This window comes from Seriola aureovittata, chromosome 4 (genome assembly GCF_021018895.1).
Source record: "Seriola aureovittata isolate HTS-2021-v1 ecotype China chromosome 4, ASM2101889v1, whole genome shotgun sequence".
Classification (NCBI taxonomy): domain Eukaryota; kingdom Metazoa; phylum Chordata; class Actinopteri; order Carangiformes; family Carangidae; genus Seriola; species Seriola aureovittata.
This window is the reverse complement of record NC_079367.1, coordinates 12,876,029-12,894,280: the sequence shown is the minus strand read 5'-3', so window position 1 is coordinate 12,894,280 and position 18,252 is coordinate 12,876,029. Positions and strand designations below refer to the sequence as shown.

Below are 18,252 nucleotides of genomic sequence, written 5' to 3'. Positions count from 1 at the left end.
CACAAATGAATGAGCTGATAGAATGAGCCTCCTCACTTTAAAACACTTATTACATTGGTAGCTGATCCTGTGAGCAGCTCAAATAGTCAAAATTAAGCATATTACTTGGCTGAGGACGCTGAAGCCCATCAGAGAAGCAACCATGAGTACCATAATAATTTGACTGGTAGAGCTGGTTGTGGGATAGTACGCAGCACAGGGTGATAGGCTGTCAGAAGCAATCCATGTCATTAACAATGATATTTTCAGAATATTTTGATGCTATGAAAGATATGTCATAAATATGACCCCGCCTCAAACATGAGGCGAATCTCTCTTTCAATATTACCTGGACCACCCATGGGTTGCACTCAGACTATCTGAGAATTGTAAGGACTCGACAAGCAGGCTTTTCGTCAATGTGTCATGTAAATTTTTATTAAGAAACACGTAAATATAATTACAGAAAAAATTAAAAAAAAAAAAAAAAAAAAATCAAACAAAGACAAGCTTTAAAGGTTTTTTAAAAAATCCTGAAGGACAACAACATAAAATAAGGAAGTATGATCAAGTAGAACTGTCCTCACATCTTCATCTTCCTCATTATCATCTGTGGAATTTAAAAGGAAAAAGAATTGATTAAACCAAAGCTTACAGAGAAAAACATTGAAATACAACATGATTTTGACATTAGCAAAAGCTGAAAGTGTAAGTATTTGTTGTTAGTGTTAACTTGAGGAAAATATGTGGACACCCCTTCCTTTAAGTTGATGCATAAAAGAAACACACCGTGAGTTTCTATGAAGTGAGAACCCTCAACCAACCTTTAAAAAATACCATTATAAGAACCAAATCCCCATGAACTAAATTAAAATTACATTTATTAACCTTTTACGACTTCCAGCAAGGGTTTTCTTCATTTACAGACAGACTTCTGAAAACAGTGTTCAAATTCATCAATTACTGAGCTGCAATGACTGAACACATATTCCAGGCAAATTCTTTAACTAATAGTAACCTCAGTAGTAGCCCCACTAACTGTGGACACAAAAATTATCAAGTATAATCAACACCTCTAACCAAGTGTCAACAAAAGTTAATAATTACACACTTCTTCAGCTTTAGACTTGATTATAAGATGTTAATGATTTCATTTAAAGTTGTTAATGGTTTAGCTCCTAGCTATACTTGTGAATTGCTGATCCCCTACAAGCCACATTATTATCATTATTAGTATTTATAATACAGTGAAAATGAACCAGTAAAACAGCAATGTAAATAGTGCAGGTTTGAAAACATTCAAATAAGGTTTTGGTAATCATTTGAGGTAAAAATGTGAGAAATACTGAATGTACATTTCAAATGTGGGTGTGCACCATTTCAATTTAGCAAACAAAACAGCACAAGCTGCTTACAACTTGAATGGACAGCTCTGTGCGACAGGTGAACAAACCATATTTATCAAAAGAGTTGTAAGTAATCCAGACTATTAACATATCTCATATGGCTCATTGTGGCTGAATACCAAATGAGAAAGTTACTGAACTGTCTCTACCAACAAAAATAAAAAGCTGCTGTTTGACTGTCAGCTGATAAAAATTCTCCATCATACCCACTGCCTCATATGCCACCTGCACTCCATCTAAGCAGCGGTTCCTACGCTTGCCAATACATAACAAGCTGCATGTTGGGATGGGCAGATCAAGTTCAATCAAAAAACTCAAAAACCAAAGAATTAGTTAAAAAATATTATTCAATTGTGCCCAGTAAACCCTGAATGGATTGTCTCTGTGTGTTTACCTTGCGAGCACTAGCAGTCAGTCCAGGAGACTTTGCAGTCCTGCTGGTGGTTTGTGGAGATTTCTGTCCTTTAGTAACTCTGCCAGCTCGTCCCACTCTAGTGTGAGGATTTCCTGAAGGTATGTTTTCTTGGTATTTGCGTGCACTTTTCTGAGCAGGCGACTTTGAACTTTTTCCTGGGGATTTTCTGGTGGAGCTGCGTAGTTTGTTCAGCCCCTTCTTCAGGTAGTTGTTGGCTTTAGGGGTGTTCTCAACAGTGAACATCATAGACTGCCTCCGCTCAGCCTGAGAGAATAACACAAGAAAAACTGTTGCATGAAAAAAAAATCATGTGTACAATTGAGAAAACTGTTTTCAATCCACCAGTCAATTCTAGGTGTGTGTGTGTTCCTGTGCACTATATATTACACTCACTGGACTGAGGGCAGGGTGAAGCTGAGAGCTGGAAGGACCACTGTTCACATTCTTGTTTTTGGGGGTTAGGGGGAAGCAGCTGGCCTTCATCTTTTTCTGTCAAATTGAAATAAAAACAAATGTGGAAAAGAGACAAAAAGAGTATCAGGAAGTGAAATCTATAAAAAATCTGCAATTTTTTGAATTACGTTTACATGTGTAAACATGTGTAGACAGGGTTAACAGTAAGTATCAGAAAACAGTAAATTCTGAACTCTAAACCTCTAAAGCAATTACATTATACATAGCTGTAAATTAAAGCAAAATGCACCTAAGAAAAACATTTATGTTGAAGGAAAAAAAAACAATTACAAGGAAAACATTATGTTACACATGATATAACAAATATGTGTGTGAATATTAATAAAACAAACCTCAGGCGTAGTGTTATGTACAGACAATGTAGATGAAGACCGCTTTGTGCCTTTCGGGCTTCTCAGCTGAGAGGAGCTGATTGTCTTTGATGGCAGCTGGCCGGGCATCAAGGACAGACGAGAACGAGTATTGGCTGCAGCACCTGACGGTCCCATCATGAGAGAGTGCCGGTGGGAAACGAGAGAGTCTTGCAGCTGCCCAGGCATCATGGACGCCCGACGGATTGTGTCAGATGGGTCACCTGTACGTAGTTCTTCATCTGTGAAAATGAATGCACCGCCACGGCCAGTCTAGAGGAACAGACAGGGAGGGATTACATGAAACTACTGGGAAAAGAATGAAGGGCACAAAGTGCAACAAAAATATTTAAAGCTGCCATCTTAATTATTCAGCATGTTCAAACTAGGGGTTTCACCGGCCACTCGAAAAGTCAGCTGCTGCAACCACTGGTCAGCGTTGTGGGTAGTAGTCTAGGTAATATGATTTTAGCCAGAATCACCAGATTTACAGTAGTAAATGAGCAACTGTATGCCTGGTGTGTTTACTGTGTGTCCAAGTGTCCCTCTCTCCTCACCTCAGACTCCACAGGGTAGCTGCTCTTTAGATGAGGAAGGCAGGCCTTATTCCTGCTCTGGAGCTCAGCAATCCTCATCCAATCTTCAGGCGCTCCCTCTGGCTCGTTCTCTGCCCCCACACAAAATGTACTAGTGGCTGAAGACAGACAGATATAGAAAAAAGTTACATACACATCTTTGAAAAATCTCAGTTCTTGACTACTGTAACTGTATACTGATCGGTTACCATTAATCAATAACTCGTTTGAGCTGCAGTCCTAAACACTGATGATTTAAATCATTAATTGGGAAGCACCAGAGTTGACTCTCTGTCTATCTGTAATAGAACCGTGATTGAAATGTAGGCTATTGCAATGCAGTCATCACGGTCAGTTGACATGGTTTGCTGCTCCAGTGCTGAAGTGCTAATTCAGCTAAACTACTCTTAGTGTTCTCTTACACTTGTACTACCTCCTCTACCGCCATACCGGGTGACTGACTCTTTGGCTGTGAGGAAATGTAATGTTTTCACATCATCGTCTTATAGGTAAGACACGAGAACCATGCAGGCTGTTACAAGAGTCAAGTGTGAGGCAGCTTCTGTGGACGAGTTGCATTGTACTTTAAGTGGGGGAAGGCAGTGAATAATACTATGCTCATAATCATAGCTAAGGTTTAATGAAGAAAAAAAAACATCACAAATAATGTTGAATGCTTATAAGAGCATGGCAATTTAAAATGCAGAATATAAAATGCACCATTGTGGCCTGCTAATATGGATAACCCAGGTTTCTAATGACATTCATGTTTCTTGAAGTAAAGTGAAGCTGTAAACAACAACCAGTTATCTGGGCTTCAGGATATGAAGCATTTTCAGACAACTTCCTGATAGAACTACAAAGATTGGTTAATTAACTGATAGAAAGAAATTTAATCAGCAATCAGCACCACCTATTAGGAAGAAATGCCAAACATGTGATGGTGCCAAGTTCCCAAATGTATTTGAAAATTTATTTGAAAAGCATTTTCTTCTTGTCTTGGTCTTATACACTATAGTGAATTGAATATCATCAATGATAATCATTAATTACAGGCCTAAATCTATATTACCCACATGCAGTTGAGAAAGATAAATGAAATGTAACCATTTTCCCTTGTAGAATCCTGCCCTGCATATTGTTTTGTTTTTTTCCCCAGCCTGACCTCTCAATTTTTCACCTTTCCACACAACCTCCTGTGAGTCAACCAAGTATCTACTTACTCTGTGAATTGATTGTGCTCCGTCTGAACCCTGGAAGACCAATGAGTTGATCGCTGGCAGCGCCCGTCATTCTGGCAGGTGTGTCAAACAGCTCCATTGACACGGGTCGTGCAGAGTGAGCACTGGAGAGGTTTGGGTGGGAGCGAGCTGAGACCAGACTGTAGAAAGTGTCATCACCTTCATTGCAGCCTGGGGTTTTCTACGGATCAGAGTTAAACAAACAATCACTTATGGCTACAGTGATACTGCAGTGAGAGTGTGGGGATGTTTTGAAAGGACATCTTAAAAGATTCAAGTTTGCATTTTTATACTCCTGGCGTTCTCATTAAAAAAAAGGTAAAACAACATCTTTGTCAAAGATAAGTATTTTAAACAAATTAAGAAAAAGAGTTACAGAGCCAAACAATTATGTACAGCTGGACCCTCAAGATCCACAAAGTTTTCCAACTTCATTGGCATAAAGACTACATTTCAGAAAAATTGAGAATCACTATGATTATTAAAATGTACAGTGATTGTTCAAAGTCTTCAGCAGTGTGTGTGCAATACTGTTAACATGCTAAACATGCAGTGTGCAGGTGAGTTTCCACCACCTTGGTCATAGTGATGTTTATAACCTGCGTGGTCCTGCGCCGTTTGACAGATGAAGTTGGATTTTTGAGGGCGGAATCCAGTTCCATTTTGTTGTCTGTACTGGTCCTAGATGATGAAAAGGAAAACAATAGTTAATACCAAGTATGGAAGAAAAAAATTTGATTGTGGTTCCACTAAATTCAGGATATTGTTTGTATAAGGAAGAATGAATTACCTGTGCAAATTAAAAAAAAAAAAAGAAAATAAATAATCTAAATACCACCCAATTATGACCTCTAGAGGAGCTGCAACTTAAGTAACTATTTGTTGCTGCATGTGGTTCAACATATGAAGCCTGGAGTCAGGACAACTATTTTCATTTGGGTTGGTTAGACTGAAATTTATTTTAGATTTATTTTAGATTATTTTAAGATTTCCATCCATTTTACTTCCATTTTCAAGTGATATCATGTTATTCTTATCAGATATATGATTAGAAATGCTAGAAAGCAGATAACATACTCAGTCCAAATAAAAGAATTTAAAATGGTCTTGAAGAGCATTGCTTTGCAATCATACTGGTGTTTAGGCTGGATGACAGGGAACTTCAAACATACAGTATTATACCTTTTTATACTACGTTTAAAAACTGACTGGACTGATTTTGACTAAAATCCTAAAATCTCACAGGAATACAACTGAATTTTCCAAAATACATGTTGACAAAATAATGTAGGACACTGAATGCATTTGCAATTCAAAGACACCACAATTTTAACAACTATGCGACATACCTGTTAATCTGTCTAGTGTTTATAGGTGTGAAATACAGTGTTTCCAATGAATCCGCCTGTAGACCCCGACGTTTGGCTGCCAAGCGCTCTGAACTGCGAACAAGTGGTGTGCTTGATTCATCAGGTGCTGAAAGTTTCCTGCAAAAGGTAAGAAACAGTGTTGTGCAATGTGAGAAATCACAACAAATTACCACCATGCATCTAATGTAAGATTTTATTGCTACTCTGCTTTTCCCAGGTTTTGTTTCTTCCATGTTCATATTGTTGGTGCAGGAAAAAGGGCAGGCTAAAAAGCCAACTTTCAGCAATGTCTTGGGAAAAATGGGCATTCCTTGAAAACTAACACCAACCCTACCAAAAGGTCAAGTCATTTTCATTTATAAAATTCTAAAAACTCACACGGGTGAAAAGTAGGCACTAGATTAGCTTGAAATTGAGTTTAAAAAAAAATATATTTTAATATTTAAAAATATTAAATTCGAACAATTTTGGGTGAAAAACTATTGAGAAATGTGAATGCTTTGAGCAGTTTTAAACCACAAAGCAGCTCTTTAGAGGATTGGTGGACCTGTAATATGTTTCTATACATTTAAAAAAAGAACTAATAAAATAGAAATGGCTGGATTTCATAACACTGTACAGAATTCTATGGTCCTTTTTTCATTATACTTATCTGGGAGGAAAATTACCTTGTGTTGTTCAGAGAGTCTTCCAGAGAGCTCTGGTCCAGGCTATCAGAGCTCATGGTCCTCTTCACCCTCATCTGAATACTTGAGCGTGTGTTGGGAATGTCCAAGTGACACAAGTCTGTTGCACTTCCTTCATTACTATGAATCTTATTCTGTACCCGCAGAATATGGTCAGCATTGGCCAGCTAAAAGGTGGACAAATGTAGTGAGAAATCAGGGTTAAATGTGTGAGTGTGTACTCATGCTCACTCCTTTCAATTCTCTTCGAAATACAATACCAACCTGTGCCTTCAAATTGGCCACTGTGTTCAAAAGTTTTTTCTCACTGGTTTGGGCCTTCTCCAAATCCCGTTGAAGTAGCTTATTCTCCGTGGTAATAGCGTTTACTTCACTCTCTTTAACTTCTAAGGAATGCTTGAGTTCAGCCACCTCCTGTTGGCTTCCCTGGAGAAGCTGCTTCTTGGCATTGTAATGACTCATTGCTTTCTCCATCTGTGGCATTGTGATGATAAAACAATTATTTTAACATCAGTGTCAATCAACCATCAATATACATGACAGTGTGATGCAGGAACAAAACTAATTGATGTCACTGGTCAATAAGAAACAGGAAGAAATTAAAAAAATGTCCAAATAACTTTTGACTGAAAAAAATGAAATGTACACAGAGATATGTGTGAATTTGGATTGTTTTGTGATTTGTGGTTACACAAACCTGTCCCTTGTAGTGTTCTGCAGCCTCTGATTTAGATGAGAGCTGTTGCTGTAGGTCTCTCTTCAGCATCTCAATATCTTCGGTTTTTTCATTCTCTTTCAAGAGTTTCTCCTTCTCTCTTTCTCTCTTCAATATTTTCAGTTCCTGCTCTAGCACAGATTTCAGTTTACAGGAGGCTGTGTTCTCTCTCTCTATGGCCTGCTTGGCTTGAGCAAGTCTCTCCTTCTCAAAGGCCATGGCTTCAAGCTGTTTCTCGAGAGATTTTTGACCCTTTTCTGCCTGATGTATCCTGGCCATGAGTACTTCTTTTTCCTGAACAAGAGCCTCTTTTTCCCTGAGAGTGACAACCTGCGGCTCGTGCACATCCTCTTTCAGTCTGAGCTCTGCAGCATGTCTCTCTCTGTGTTGGTTCAGCTCTGCATTTACTGAGACGAGCTGCTGCTGGAGGAGGTCTATCTGCTCAGCGGACTCCTGTTGAGTTTTAAGTAACATCTGCTCCTTAGCCAGAAGTTTCAGAGATATGTTATTCACTTCCCCTTTCAAATCCTGGATCTCATGTTGAAGAACATCTGTCTGTTTGGAGCTCTCCTCCTTTATCTCAGCCAGAATTTTCTCATTGGCTTCAGCTTCCTCTTTAGCCTTTTGTAACAAGTCAGCTTGGGCAGTGACCTCCTCTCTGAGAGTGTTGAGATTTTGGTCTTTATCAGCTATGAGTGTGTTGACAGCAGACAACTCTGTCTGGAAGATCTGAAGCTTCTCTTCAGCCTTGAAGAGGAGGCTTTCTTTGTTACTCTGAGATTCTTTTAGTTTTTGAATCTCTTCTTCACATTGAGTCAACACATCTTCCTTGGACTGCATATTTTCCTCAGCCTTCCTCAGTGAGGAACCAAGAGTCTCCACCTGTTTCTTCAAACCTTGGAGTTCTTGATTTAGCAAATCCGACTGCTCTGAGCTGTCAGTCCTCCGCAGTATCATCTGTTCCTCTTTAGCTTGGATTTCCTCCCTCATGCTCCTGACCTGATCCTCAAAATGAGACAGTTGTTGCTGCAGAAGCTCCTTCTGTTGAGCACTCTCCTGCTCCTGCTTGTTAAGCATAACTAGCTGGGTCTGAACCTTCTCCTCAGCCTTTGTGAGAGAGTCAACCATGTTATCTAGTTGGTTTTTTAGACATCTGATCTCTTGCTGTAGCATGTCAGAATGTGAGGAGCCCTCTTTCTTTAGTGTGACTAGTTGTTCCTCTTTAGTCTGGATCTGTTCTCTAAGCCCTCTCATCTCCTCCTCAGATGTTGTCAGCATGTTTTGATGTGTATCCTTTTCCTGAGAAATATCCAATTCTTTTTGAATCAGCAGATTTTCTTTCGCCTGAACCTGCTCTGTTGCAGCCTTCAGTGATTCACTCAAACTTTCCACTTGATTCTTTAGAGTCTGGATCTCATTTTGTAGCACTTCTGACTCCTTGCAGTTCTTAACTTTTAAAATGTCTACCTCATCTTCTTTAGTTTGGATTTCCTCCCTCAGCTGATTTAACTCCTCTTCAAGGACTGCACTGTGATTTCTAAGTGCCTCAATCTCCAAAGTGCTTTCCTGCTCCTGCTTGGCGATCAAATATTCTTTGGCTTGAACCTGGTCTTTGGCGACCTCAAGAGAATTGCTCATGCTTTGTATTTGTTTATTCAGGCCCTCAATCTCCTGCTGTAGCAATTCAGAGTCTGCAGAAGTCTCAGTCTTTAGCTGAACCAACTGTTCCTCCTTGGCATGAATCTCTGCGTTTAGCTTCTTCACCTCATCTTCAGACACAACTAACTGCGCCTGGAGTGCCTCCATCTGCTCAGTGTTCTGCAATTGCTGTTTGGCAAACAGATTTTCCTGTGATTGCAAATTGTCCTCACCAGACCTCAGTGAGGAACTAAGACACTCCACTTGTTTCTTTAAATCACAGATCTCTTGATGCAGCAGTTCTGACTGCTCTGAACTTTGATTTTTTAACACGTTCATCTGTTCTTCTTTAGCTTGGATCTCCTCCTTCATGCTCCTTACCCCGTCTTCAGAAGCAGACAGTTTTTGGTCCAACAGCTCCTTTTGTTGAGCACTCTCCTGTTCCTGCTTGTTAAGCATAACTAGCTGGGTCTGAACCTTCTCCTCAGCCTTTGTGAGAGAGTCAACCATGTTATCTAGTTGGTTTTTTAGACATCTGATCTCTTGCTGTAGCATGTCAGAATGTGAGGAGCCCTCTTTCTTTAGTATGATTAGTTGTTCCTCTTTAGTCTGGATCTCTTCTCTAAGCCCTCTCATCTCCTCCTCAGATGTTGTCAGCATGTTTTGATGTGTATCCTTTTCCTGAGAAATCTCCAATTCTTTTTGAATCAGCAGATTTTCTTTCGCCTGAACCTGCTCTGTTGCAGCCTTCAGTGATTCACTCAAACTTTCCACTTGATTCTTTAGAGTCTGGATCTCATTTTGTAGCACTTCTGACTCCTTGCAGTTCTCAACCTTTAAAATGTCTACCTCATCTTCTTTAGTTTGGATTTCCTCCCTCAGCCGATTTAACTCCTTTTCAAGGACTGCACTGTGATTTCTAAGTGCCTCAATCTCCAAAGTGCTTTCCTGCTCCTGCTTGGAAATCAAATATTCTTTAACTTGAACCTGGTCTTTGGCGACCTCAAGAGAATTGCTCATGCTTTGTATTTGTTTATTCAGGCCCTCAATCTCCTGCTGTAGCAAATCAGAGTCTGCAGAAGTCTCTGTCTTTAGCTGAACCAACCGTTCCTCCTTAGCATGAATCTCTGCGTTTAGCTTCTTCACCTCATCTTCAGACACAACTAACTGCGCTTGGAGTGCCTCCATCTGCTCAGTGTTCTGCAATTGCTGTTTGGCAAACAGATTTTCCTGTGATTGCAAATTGTCCTCAGCAGACCTCAGTGAGGAACTAAGACACTCCACTTGTTTCTTTAAATCACAGATCTCTTGATGCAGCAGTTCTGACTGCTCTGAACTTTGATTTTTTAACAAGTTAATCTGTTCTTCTTTAGCTTGGATCTCCTCCTTCATGCTCCTTACCCTGTCTTCAGAAGCAGACAGTTTTTGGTCCAACAGCTCCTTCTGTTGAGCACTCTCCTGCTCCTGCTTTTTAAGCATAACTAGCTGGGTGTGAACTTGATCCTCAGCTGTTCTGAGAGAGTCATTCAGACTTTCTACTTGGCCTTTTAGACCTTTAATCTCTTGCTCCAGCAATTCAGCCTGTTGAGAACTGTCATTCTTTAGCATAACAAGCTGCTCATTTTTGACCTGTATTTCTGCATTTAGCCTCTGAACCTCCTCTTCACAGGTTGTGACCTGCTGTTGGAGTACTTCCCTTTGCTGGATATTCTCTTGTTGGGTTTTAGCCAGTAAATCTTGCTTAAGTTGAATTTCCTGCTCAGCCTGTTTGAGAGATGAGTTAAGGTCTTCCACTTGGACCGTTAAGGTTTGGATTTTGTCATTTAGAATTTCTTGCTCATTAGACTTCTCCAGAAGTAATTTGGCAAGCATTTTCTCTTTTGCTTGAATTTCATCTTTGACTTTTTTGGTTTCATCTGTAAGAACAAAAGCTTCTTCTTTGAGACTGTTAATTTGTTGGTCTTTGTCAGCCAAGAGAGAACTGGCAGCAGATAATTTTGTCTCAAGATCTTTCACCTTTTCATCAGTCTCTCGGAGAAGGTCTTCCTTCTCTTTCTTAGTTTCTTTTAGTTTTTCAATTTCTTGTTCACAAGCAGCAATATGGTGCTGTAGTCTGGTCATCTGCTCAGTTTTCTGTTGTTCAACTTGCTCAAGTTGAAGCTTGAGATTCTGGATCTCTTGTTGAAGGACTGCTCTCTGCTCAGTGATTTCCTTTTGCAACTTTTCCAAAATTTCATCCTTGGCTTGAATTATTTCTTCAGTGTGGAATTTCTGTTGCTTCTGGAGTTCTTTCTGTTGAGTAATTTCTTGTTGGTACTCTGCTAGCTGATCTGTTTTTGCCTGAATATCCCCCTCTGCCTTTTTCAGAGAGAAAAATGTACTCTCCAGTTCATTCTTCAAACTGCTGATCTCAGTCTCCAACAGTCTCTGGCAATTTAAGAAAATAAGTTAGTAACTATCTAATCCAAAATGAATTCTAAAAATTTGAGAAAAATGCAGACTATGCACTTTATCATATAATGTTATCTTTTACATAGAAGTGTGCACTTTACCTCCATTACAGGCCCCATATTCTCTCCTACTTCTTCCTTAGTGGCCCTGCTTATTTCATCCTCCAAACAGGAAATCTTTCCCTGGAGGATCTGAATCTGTTCAGTCAGGAGCTCCTGAGAAACAAAGAGTATAACATAGTGCATTATATCCCCTTTGTGTAGATAGAACCCAGTTAATCCTTTCAGTTTTAGCTTATGAAGGTCAAACTGATGTCAACCTGACAGACCAATAGAACAAGGGTACTAGGATGTCCCTGCACATTAATGATTGTTTCTCAAGTGAGGGAAGAAAGATCTACGAGTTGTTATTACATGATAAGTGACACATTTTGTAGTGTTTTTACATACCCAACATTTAAACTATAACATAATATTGTTATGTAACATAATTATTGATTTGAATCATTAGAAACACATACGATACCTTTTGAGCATTAGCTTGGTTGAGCTCAGACTGTAGGTTGCTTGTTTTGCTTGTCCACTCCTCCTGAACTGATGCTTGGGTTTCTGTCAGCCTGCCAACTTCTGCCTCAAAGATGGCCAGCTTTGAACAGACTGCCCTCATCTGGGAAAATATGGGGGGAAAAAGCATTTATAATCTGTTCTCAGTGAAAGCTTTGATATCAACATTCCAAGTAATGTGAAAGGGTTGCCACTAGTGAGACTTGACACCACCATCATCCGCATGTTAGCTTCAAGATAAGTTTGCTCATGTGGATATTTTCAAGGATGTAAGACTTATATGACTGTTATTGACTGCAAATCCCATAAGATAGAAATCAAAGATTCTTTTACAGCAAGAGAAACTTTGCAAGTGTCATTACCTGGGAGGAAAGTTCACCATTTTCTTCTGTCAGTTCATCCACTTTACGCTCCATAAGTGAGGATGTACTTTTGAGGTCTTTATTTTGCTTTAACATCTCATTAAGATGTATTTGTAATCTAAGACCAAAAAAAAGCAGTTTATTCACTTTTCCACCAAAGTCTTAGTGTTTCAGACATGTTTAGGTATGTATTAAATATTTTCTTCCGCATACAAAATGTGAGACTTGTTACAAATTATTATTTGCAATAAGTGTTGTTATCATTGTCATGCATTAATAAAATGCATGACAACGCACTTACAGTTAAAAAAAAAAAATCTATATTTCAAAAATTGACTTAGCTCTGTCCTGTGCACTTACGTGTTGCTCTTGGTCTCAAGATCATTGATTTGTTCCCTGGTAACCTGCTCCCTGTCACCTTGATCTTCTTTCAGCTTATCCAAGCGGTACTGCAACTGGTTAATGTGACACTCTGAAGAAAACAATTACATCTAGTTAACTACAGTAGAACTTTTACAGAATACCCAAAGTTTGTTAAACATTAGATGTCAATGAATCAAATCAAATTGTGAATCATACAAAAACACTTCGATGTTGTACCATTCTGTGCAAGGAGCGCAGTCTTGCTGATCAGCTCTCTCTCCAACCCATCTCTGTAGTCTCTCTCTTTGACCATCTGTCGTTGCATCTTTCTCAACTGAAATTTAGGGGTGTTCATAATATCCTGCAAAGGAGACTTACTGTGGGAATAAAAGCAGACAGACAAAGTAAAGATATATAATCAAAATGCTAACATCCCATGGACTTTGGATAAGGAATGACTGACATATGGCATGTGTTTTAGTCTTAATGATGATATACCATTTTGTTATGGTGTGAAATCAAAGATCTTAGTTACTACAAGTTTAGCTAAACTTGGTGGATTAAACTGCTCATGCTGATAAAAAGCCTAACTATGAGTTTTCATGAAAATGAACACAAACAAAGCTGTTTTCTATTATTGACAAGCATGTGCATGATCACAAAACATTATTTCAAGAAACTGTAGTTTGTATTATTATAAAATGATCTTAATCACATTTGATTAATATGTTGAGCACTATGCTGGATAAATTCAAATCCACACTGATACCTGACTGAGGAAGAAGCCACAGTTTGCATGTCCACAAATGTGATTTTCTGTGTCCGGTGGAAGACGGGCGAGTCTTCATCTGAGAGCGAGGAGATTGTCGGCACACTGGAGGTAGAGGTGGTTGCTGATCGTGCAAATATTTCACGGGAAACAGGCAAACCTTTAAAGAGATAGGTTTTAACAAATTTACAGCTTGCACGTTAACTTTAAAGCAGAAAGCTTGTGTTATCCAGCAGCATTGTGTGTATGACACTAATTTTGCTTAATATGACATAACCAAGACAAGGAAGACATAAATTTGTGACTTACTTCTCCTTGCCAAATGGGCTTCAAGTCCATTGCTCAGATAAACACAGCCCTCACTCTCCATCACAAAGGAACCAGTTAGAATTGCTATCTCGCGCTAACAAACAAGAGGGGGAATATATATAAATTGGCACAGAATTAAATGGTAGCACAGCACAGAACATGATGAATAAAATGTTATGTATGTCTCAGTGGCTGATACAAGACAGAAAAACAGCTCTCTGCTTACCTCGCCATCACATTCCAACATGTTAAGAGTGCAGCGGTCGTTCATCATGTCATGGTACACGAGCAACAGAAGCACCTGGTGATATCACAAACAATGAGTAAGAACGGGTCTATGTTGTCTATGTTTTTTTTTTTTTTTAAATATTTATTTCTTCTTTGTCTTGTACCTTTGCAATTTCTACAGTAAGATTGATGCCATCTCGTATGTTGTCCCAAGATAATGAAGTGCCTTTGGCTGCACTAAATCTGCAATCCCCTAATAAACAAAACAGATAAAGATATGTTCATTCTCAAAGGACAGCATTATTCAACATCTGTCTGCAAGATATTCAGAGTAACTTAAGCAAAACAATGGTTCGTAGGGTGTGTTCTTTACACCCTGATATCACTGACCAGCACAATTACAGGTGCAACAGGGCACAACCAAGACCACACCCAACAGTGATGGGAGGTGTGGTGAAAGGAGCAAAACATATTGACTTGAATAAAATCTGATAAAGAAACTCACTTTCCACAAAGTCTGAAATGAGTTTGAACCGTTGCTCAATGGAATGACTGAAACAGGGGTTGGGTTCTTTCTTCCTGAGATGACACAAAGACAAAAAAAGGAGAAAAATGGAAGGTTCATTCCAAAGAAACGCCACCTTTACACCTAAAAAACCCACTCACAGGAGAGGCCATGTTTAAAATTAAAAGTAAGGCTGGTTAACAGTCAATGATTTCAACACATTGGCTTCTACTTACAGCATATAAACAACTTTCAGTAAGATTGTCCCATCTTGTAGATCAGGGACAGTCATTTCTCGGTCGGATAGTTTTATGCTGTTGACCTGTAAATAGTTTGAAAAGTCGGTTCAATACAACTGCAACTATTCAACGTTAGTTAGCCTTGCTGGACTCAACGTATTTACACCATATGACTAATGTTACTATCAACTTACCCAGCCGAGAAGAGCTTTAACACCCATGTTAATCGCCATCTCGGCTGACCCTTTATCTCAAAGGGACTTCAACCTGGAAGAGAAAAAACAACGTCTAAACAAGCTTGTCTAGCTAGCGATGCCAATCTAGCAATGGGCACATCTTAATTTAGCCACGGTCGTTACCGTTTACATATTTCCATCTATTGTAACTCACCTTAAAAGACAAGGACTTTGGCCACTGTTCTGTGTATTTATTCCAGTGTTTTTTCTCTGAAGTTCTCTGAAGAGAGGTGCAGACACTGCTACTACATGAAGCTACAACTGTGAAATAAACAGTTCTGAGACAACGCACAATATTCAAAAAGGGCTGTGGAGATTGAACCAGCCAATCCGTTCCCATGTATCGACGCATCAGAAAAGAGGCGACATTGATTGGTTTAAAGGCTGTGCGTCACTTGAACAATGCGCTCGTGACTTACGCCGGGGCGGTCGGTGAGGAAGTAGGCGGGGAGACGCCACTAAATTAAAGTTTCGATTTCACCCTCCCCTCGCAGTCTTTCAATATTACGATTGTTTTATTTGTTTTGTCTTATGTTTGTGTGGCATTAGTCTCAGTAGTCAAGTTTCAGCTGCTCGAACCTGTCTTAATAAAATCTATGGGTACTGACTCCGCCATCCCTGATGAATTTCGGAGTAGCCTACGCCTGTCAAAATGTGTCAAAATGAAAAGGGATTTCCAGCACGCGCGCGTGCGTATTACTTACTAAACTAACTGTTTGTATTTTTACAAATGCTCATATTGTACTGAAATCCTGTTAGAATACGCAGTCCCCTCGTATTCTAACATAACTACAATTCCCATAACGTACCTTTTTGTTTCCTTGGAAACATGTCGTGTTGTCTCTCGTACAGGTAACTAGCTAAATCGACTTTGGGCTTTCCAAATAACGTAAGAAAAGTAGCGTGTTTCCATTACTTGCTTAACACTGTGGGTAAGTGTATGATATTTGTGATAGATCCGTAATTAATTAAGATAGGTCAGTAACTAAAAATTTGGTCGAAATGGTTGATTTGTTAAAGCTTGGCTTGTCTGTGTATTGCGTATACAATGTTATGATGAAGCCTTTGAGAATTAGTATCTCTGTCAGTTCACTCACCTGTAATTTGTCATAACGTCACTATCCTCCCAACAGGTGAGTGAACCTTTTACAGGTATGACTATGTATGGAGCTCCTGTGGATTTATCTTTTAAACACATCAGCAGTTTGGCAGGTAGTACTGTCATATTCCTCTAAGGTTTTTCTCTCCTTATATTCACACTAATGTTTATGTCCTGTATTATCACACAACATTATTACAGTTGTAATGGCTGCATATTACAGTGTACTGCAGTATAGCCACTTAATTATAACCCAGAAATAAGTTTTTTAATATATCAAATTATTGTATGTAGTTTTTGCTAAACTTGTACATATAGGCTGTATTATTTTTCTCTAAGTGGATGCATGTACAGTATAACCAAACAACTCATTCCATCATCAAGCCAGTACCTAATATTCACTATTTCTTATACTTGTGGTCTCAGATGCATGGACAGAGGAACCCACCAGTGGCCTACGGCCTCTAAAGAGAAATTCAGAGATGAAGTACCAAAGCCACTCACTGCGTCTCAATAATAACAATATCACTGACCTTCATGACCTCCAGAAGACTGTTAGCGACTTCCTGGCTGAGCCATTACAGCTTGCCTGGCTGGACCTTTCATTCAACCAAATCACACATATAGAACATGTGAGCTTTCTTTGTATGCCTTGTTTGGGTGCGGTCTTCCTCCTTTTACTGTGGTATCAATTATAGAGATATCTGTTTATCGACACCACTCACATCTTTTTTTAATAATGCAGGAGTGATTCTTGTTAGATTAAACGTCTGCAATACGGATGAATATGTGTATTTGTGTTCCAGGTTTTGTGTGAGCTGCGTGAGCTGCGTGTGTTGTATCTTCACGGTAACAGCATTTTTATTCTGTCAGAGGTGGACAGACTGGGAGTGCTGCCACATCTACACACCATCACTCTACATGGAAATGTCATTGAAGCCAACAAAGCTTACAGGTGGAGTCTGTCTTTGAGCAAAGTTATCCCAACATACATCACACACACACATCCTGCACAAACATAATATGTCTGGTTGTACGATACCTTTACTTAACAGATATTGTTTTGTACAACAATATTATTGAGCATAGCGACAGTAGCACCCAGCAGCACCCCCATAGCTGCTGGATGTTTGCATACAGAACAGAACCAAAAACAGAGTCAAAGTCAGCACCTTATACTGTCATACACTTCAGAGGTGTAGAGTGGGGGACTACTCTTGCGCAAGAAGAGTGCAATTACATTGTGAGTGTGTGTGTGTCCATGTGAGACATGAATGCTTGGCAAGCTTGTAGGTGCATAATGTTCTAACAGGTGCTTAAATGTAAATCAAGCTCATATAACACGTCCTAGTCTGCATAGCAACACTACTTACAAACACACACAGCAAGAGGGCTGCTGGTTAAACCTGATTCCACTGAAAGGAAGAACCAATGCAGCTTTTTGATTAAATTGTATCGCAATTTCTAATATATGTGTAGCATCACTAAAGTAGAGATAATGCCAAGCAAAGAGAAACCTCTTCAGCATTCAGTTTGGATTTTTCTGTGAAGACACAGAAAATGTACATAAACTACATAGTCCACATGTATAAATTGTGCATGTCTTTCTGTGTTAAGGAATCGTGTGATTAATGCTTTGCCTCGGTTAAAGACAATGGACTTCAGTGCTGTAACACGGCAGGAGCAAGTCATGGCAAAGATCTGGCATCACAGCAACAACCACAGCAGACGCAAGGAAACTCTCCAGTGACTGCTCACTCATCTCCATTGTGGTGTGTTAAAATCATAGTTTCACTCAAATGACCTGTGCTCCACATCCACTGCTGAAAAACTTGTATAATATTGAATATGCTGTATGTTTGCCTGTATATATCTGGTCATATCTGCATTGTTATTGTTTTTTTTTTTTATCTACTGATATGAACAATTTATTATTAGATAGTCCAAACAGGAGTCAGGGCTACAGCAATCCAAAACAGTCTGATAGTGAACAGTGAGTGATCCTGAGATATCGGCTCTCACATACTATAGATTCATGTCAATTCTTCAATATTGTTGCAAACATAGGTGTGGATTGTGGAATATTTTACATTTAACCTTGGCAGATGCTTTTATCCAAAGCAACTTACAAGTGAGGAACATCACTAAAGCTATGCTAATATTTGAATATTGTTATGGATTATCTTGCTGTAACAAAGAGAAGTAGTTATTATTGTCAGTGATGGTCTCTGAATTACTGCACCAGTTACTTCCCAGATATAAGCATGTGGATGTTAATA

General features: G+C 39.2%; 2 protein-coding genes across 7 annotated transcripts; one reads left to right on the top strand and one right to left on the bottom strand.

Annotated features, from left to right (window-relative positions):
• Window positions 1-408: 408 nt before the first annotated feature.
• On the bottom strand, window positions 409-15,122 carry numa1 (nuclear mitotic apparatus protein 1). Of its 2 annotated transcripts, none has more exons than XM_056375101.1 (24): window positions 15,029-15,122; window positions 14,833-14,905; window positions 14,636-14,721; window positions 14,400-14,473; window positions 14,059-14,147; window positions 13,893-13,967; window positions 13,667-13,760; window positions 13,358-13,517; window positions 12,826-12,965; window positions 12,586-12,697; window positions 12,226-12,343; window positions 11,826-11,966; window positions 11,402-11,515; window positions 7,194-11,276; window positions 6,761-6,970; window positions 6,479-6,663; window positions 5,790-5,927; window positions 5,016-5,121; window positions 4,423-4,621; window positions 3,182-3,318; window positions 2,607-2,897; window positions 2,194-2,289; window positions 1,780-2,064; window positions 409-589 (listed from the first exon to the last, which is right to left on the bottom strand). In XM_056375101.1, exons 2-24 carry the CDS (start codon window positions 14,869-14,871, stop codon window positions 563-565), a joined length of 6,999 nt encoding a protein of 2,332 aa, XP_056231076.1. In that variant the 5' UTR covers window positions 14,872-14,905; window positions 15,029-15,122; the 3' UTR covers window positions 409-562. The 2 variants fall into 2 exon arrangements, with proteins under 2 accessions (XP_056231076.1, XP_056231077.1); XM_056375102.1 differs by having other exon boundaries at window positions 5,040-5,121.
• A 203-nt stretch (window positions 15,123-15,325) lies between these two features.
• On the top strand, window positions 15,326-18,135 carry lrrc51 (leucine rich repeat containing 51). Of its 5 annotated transcripts, none has more exons than XM_056374664.1 (5): window positions 15,326-15,563; window positions 16,008-16,086; window positions 16,400-16,605; window positions 16,780-16,928; window positions 17,625-18,135. In XM_056374664.1, the coding sequence occupies exons 1-5, from the start codon at window positions 15,471-15,473 to the stop codon at window positions 17,644-17,646; spliced, it is 549 nt and encodes a 182-aa protein (XP_056230639.1). In that variant the 5' UTR covers window positions 15,326-15,470; the 3' UTR covers window positions 17,647-18,135. The 5 variants fall into 5 exon arrangements, with proteins under 5 accessions (XP_056230639.1, XP_056230637.1, XP_056230641.1 ...); XM_056374662.1 differs by having other exon boundaries at window positions 17,591-18,135; XM_056374666.1 differs by having other exon boundaries at window positions 15,326-15,806; window positions 17,591-18,135.
• The last annotated feature ends 117 nt before the right edge of the window (window positions 18,136-18,252 follow it).

Bases quoted from the DNA above. Each gene is read 5' to 3' on its own strand.
- numa1 (XM_056375101.1), bottom strand. From the start codon at position 14,871: ATGGCGATTAACATGGGTGTTAAAGCTCTTCTCGGCTGG. The intron at 11,277-11,401 runs GTAAAGTGCACA...TTAAATTGCCAG, and splicing joins ATATGGGGCCTGTAATGGAG to AGACTGTTGGAGACTGAGAT. The intron at 590-1,779 runs GTAAACACACAG...TAAATTCCACAG, and splicing joins TGACTGCTAGTGCTCGCAAG to ATGATAATGAGGAAGATGAA.
- lrrc51 (XM_056374662.1), top strand. From the start codon at position 15,471: ATGGGTACTGACTCCGCCATCCCTGATGAATTTCGGAGTAGCCTACGC. The intron at 16,606-16,779 runs GTGAGCTTTCTT...TTTGTGTTCCAG, and splicing joins AAATCACACATATAGAACAT to GTTTTGTGTGAGCTGCGTGA. The intron at 16,929-17,590 runs GTGGAGTCTGTC...TTCTGTGTTAAG, and splicing joins GAAGCCAACAAAGCTTACAG to GAATCGTGTGATTAATGCTT.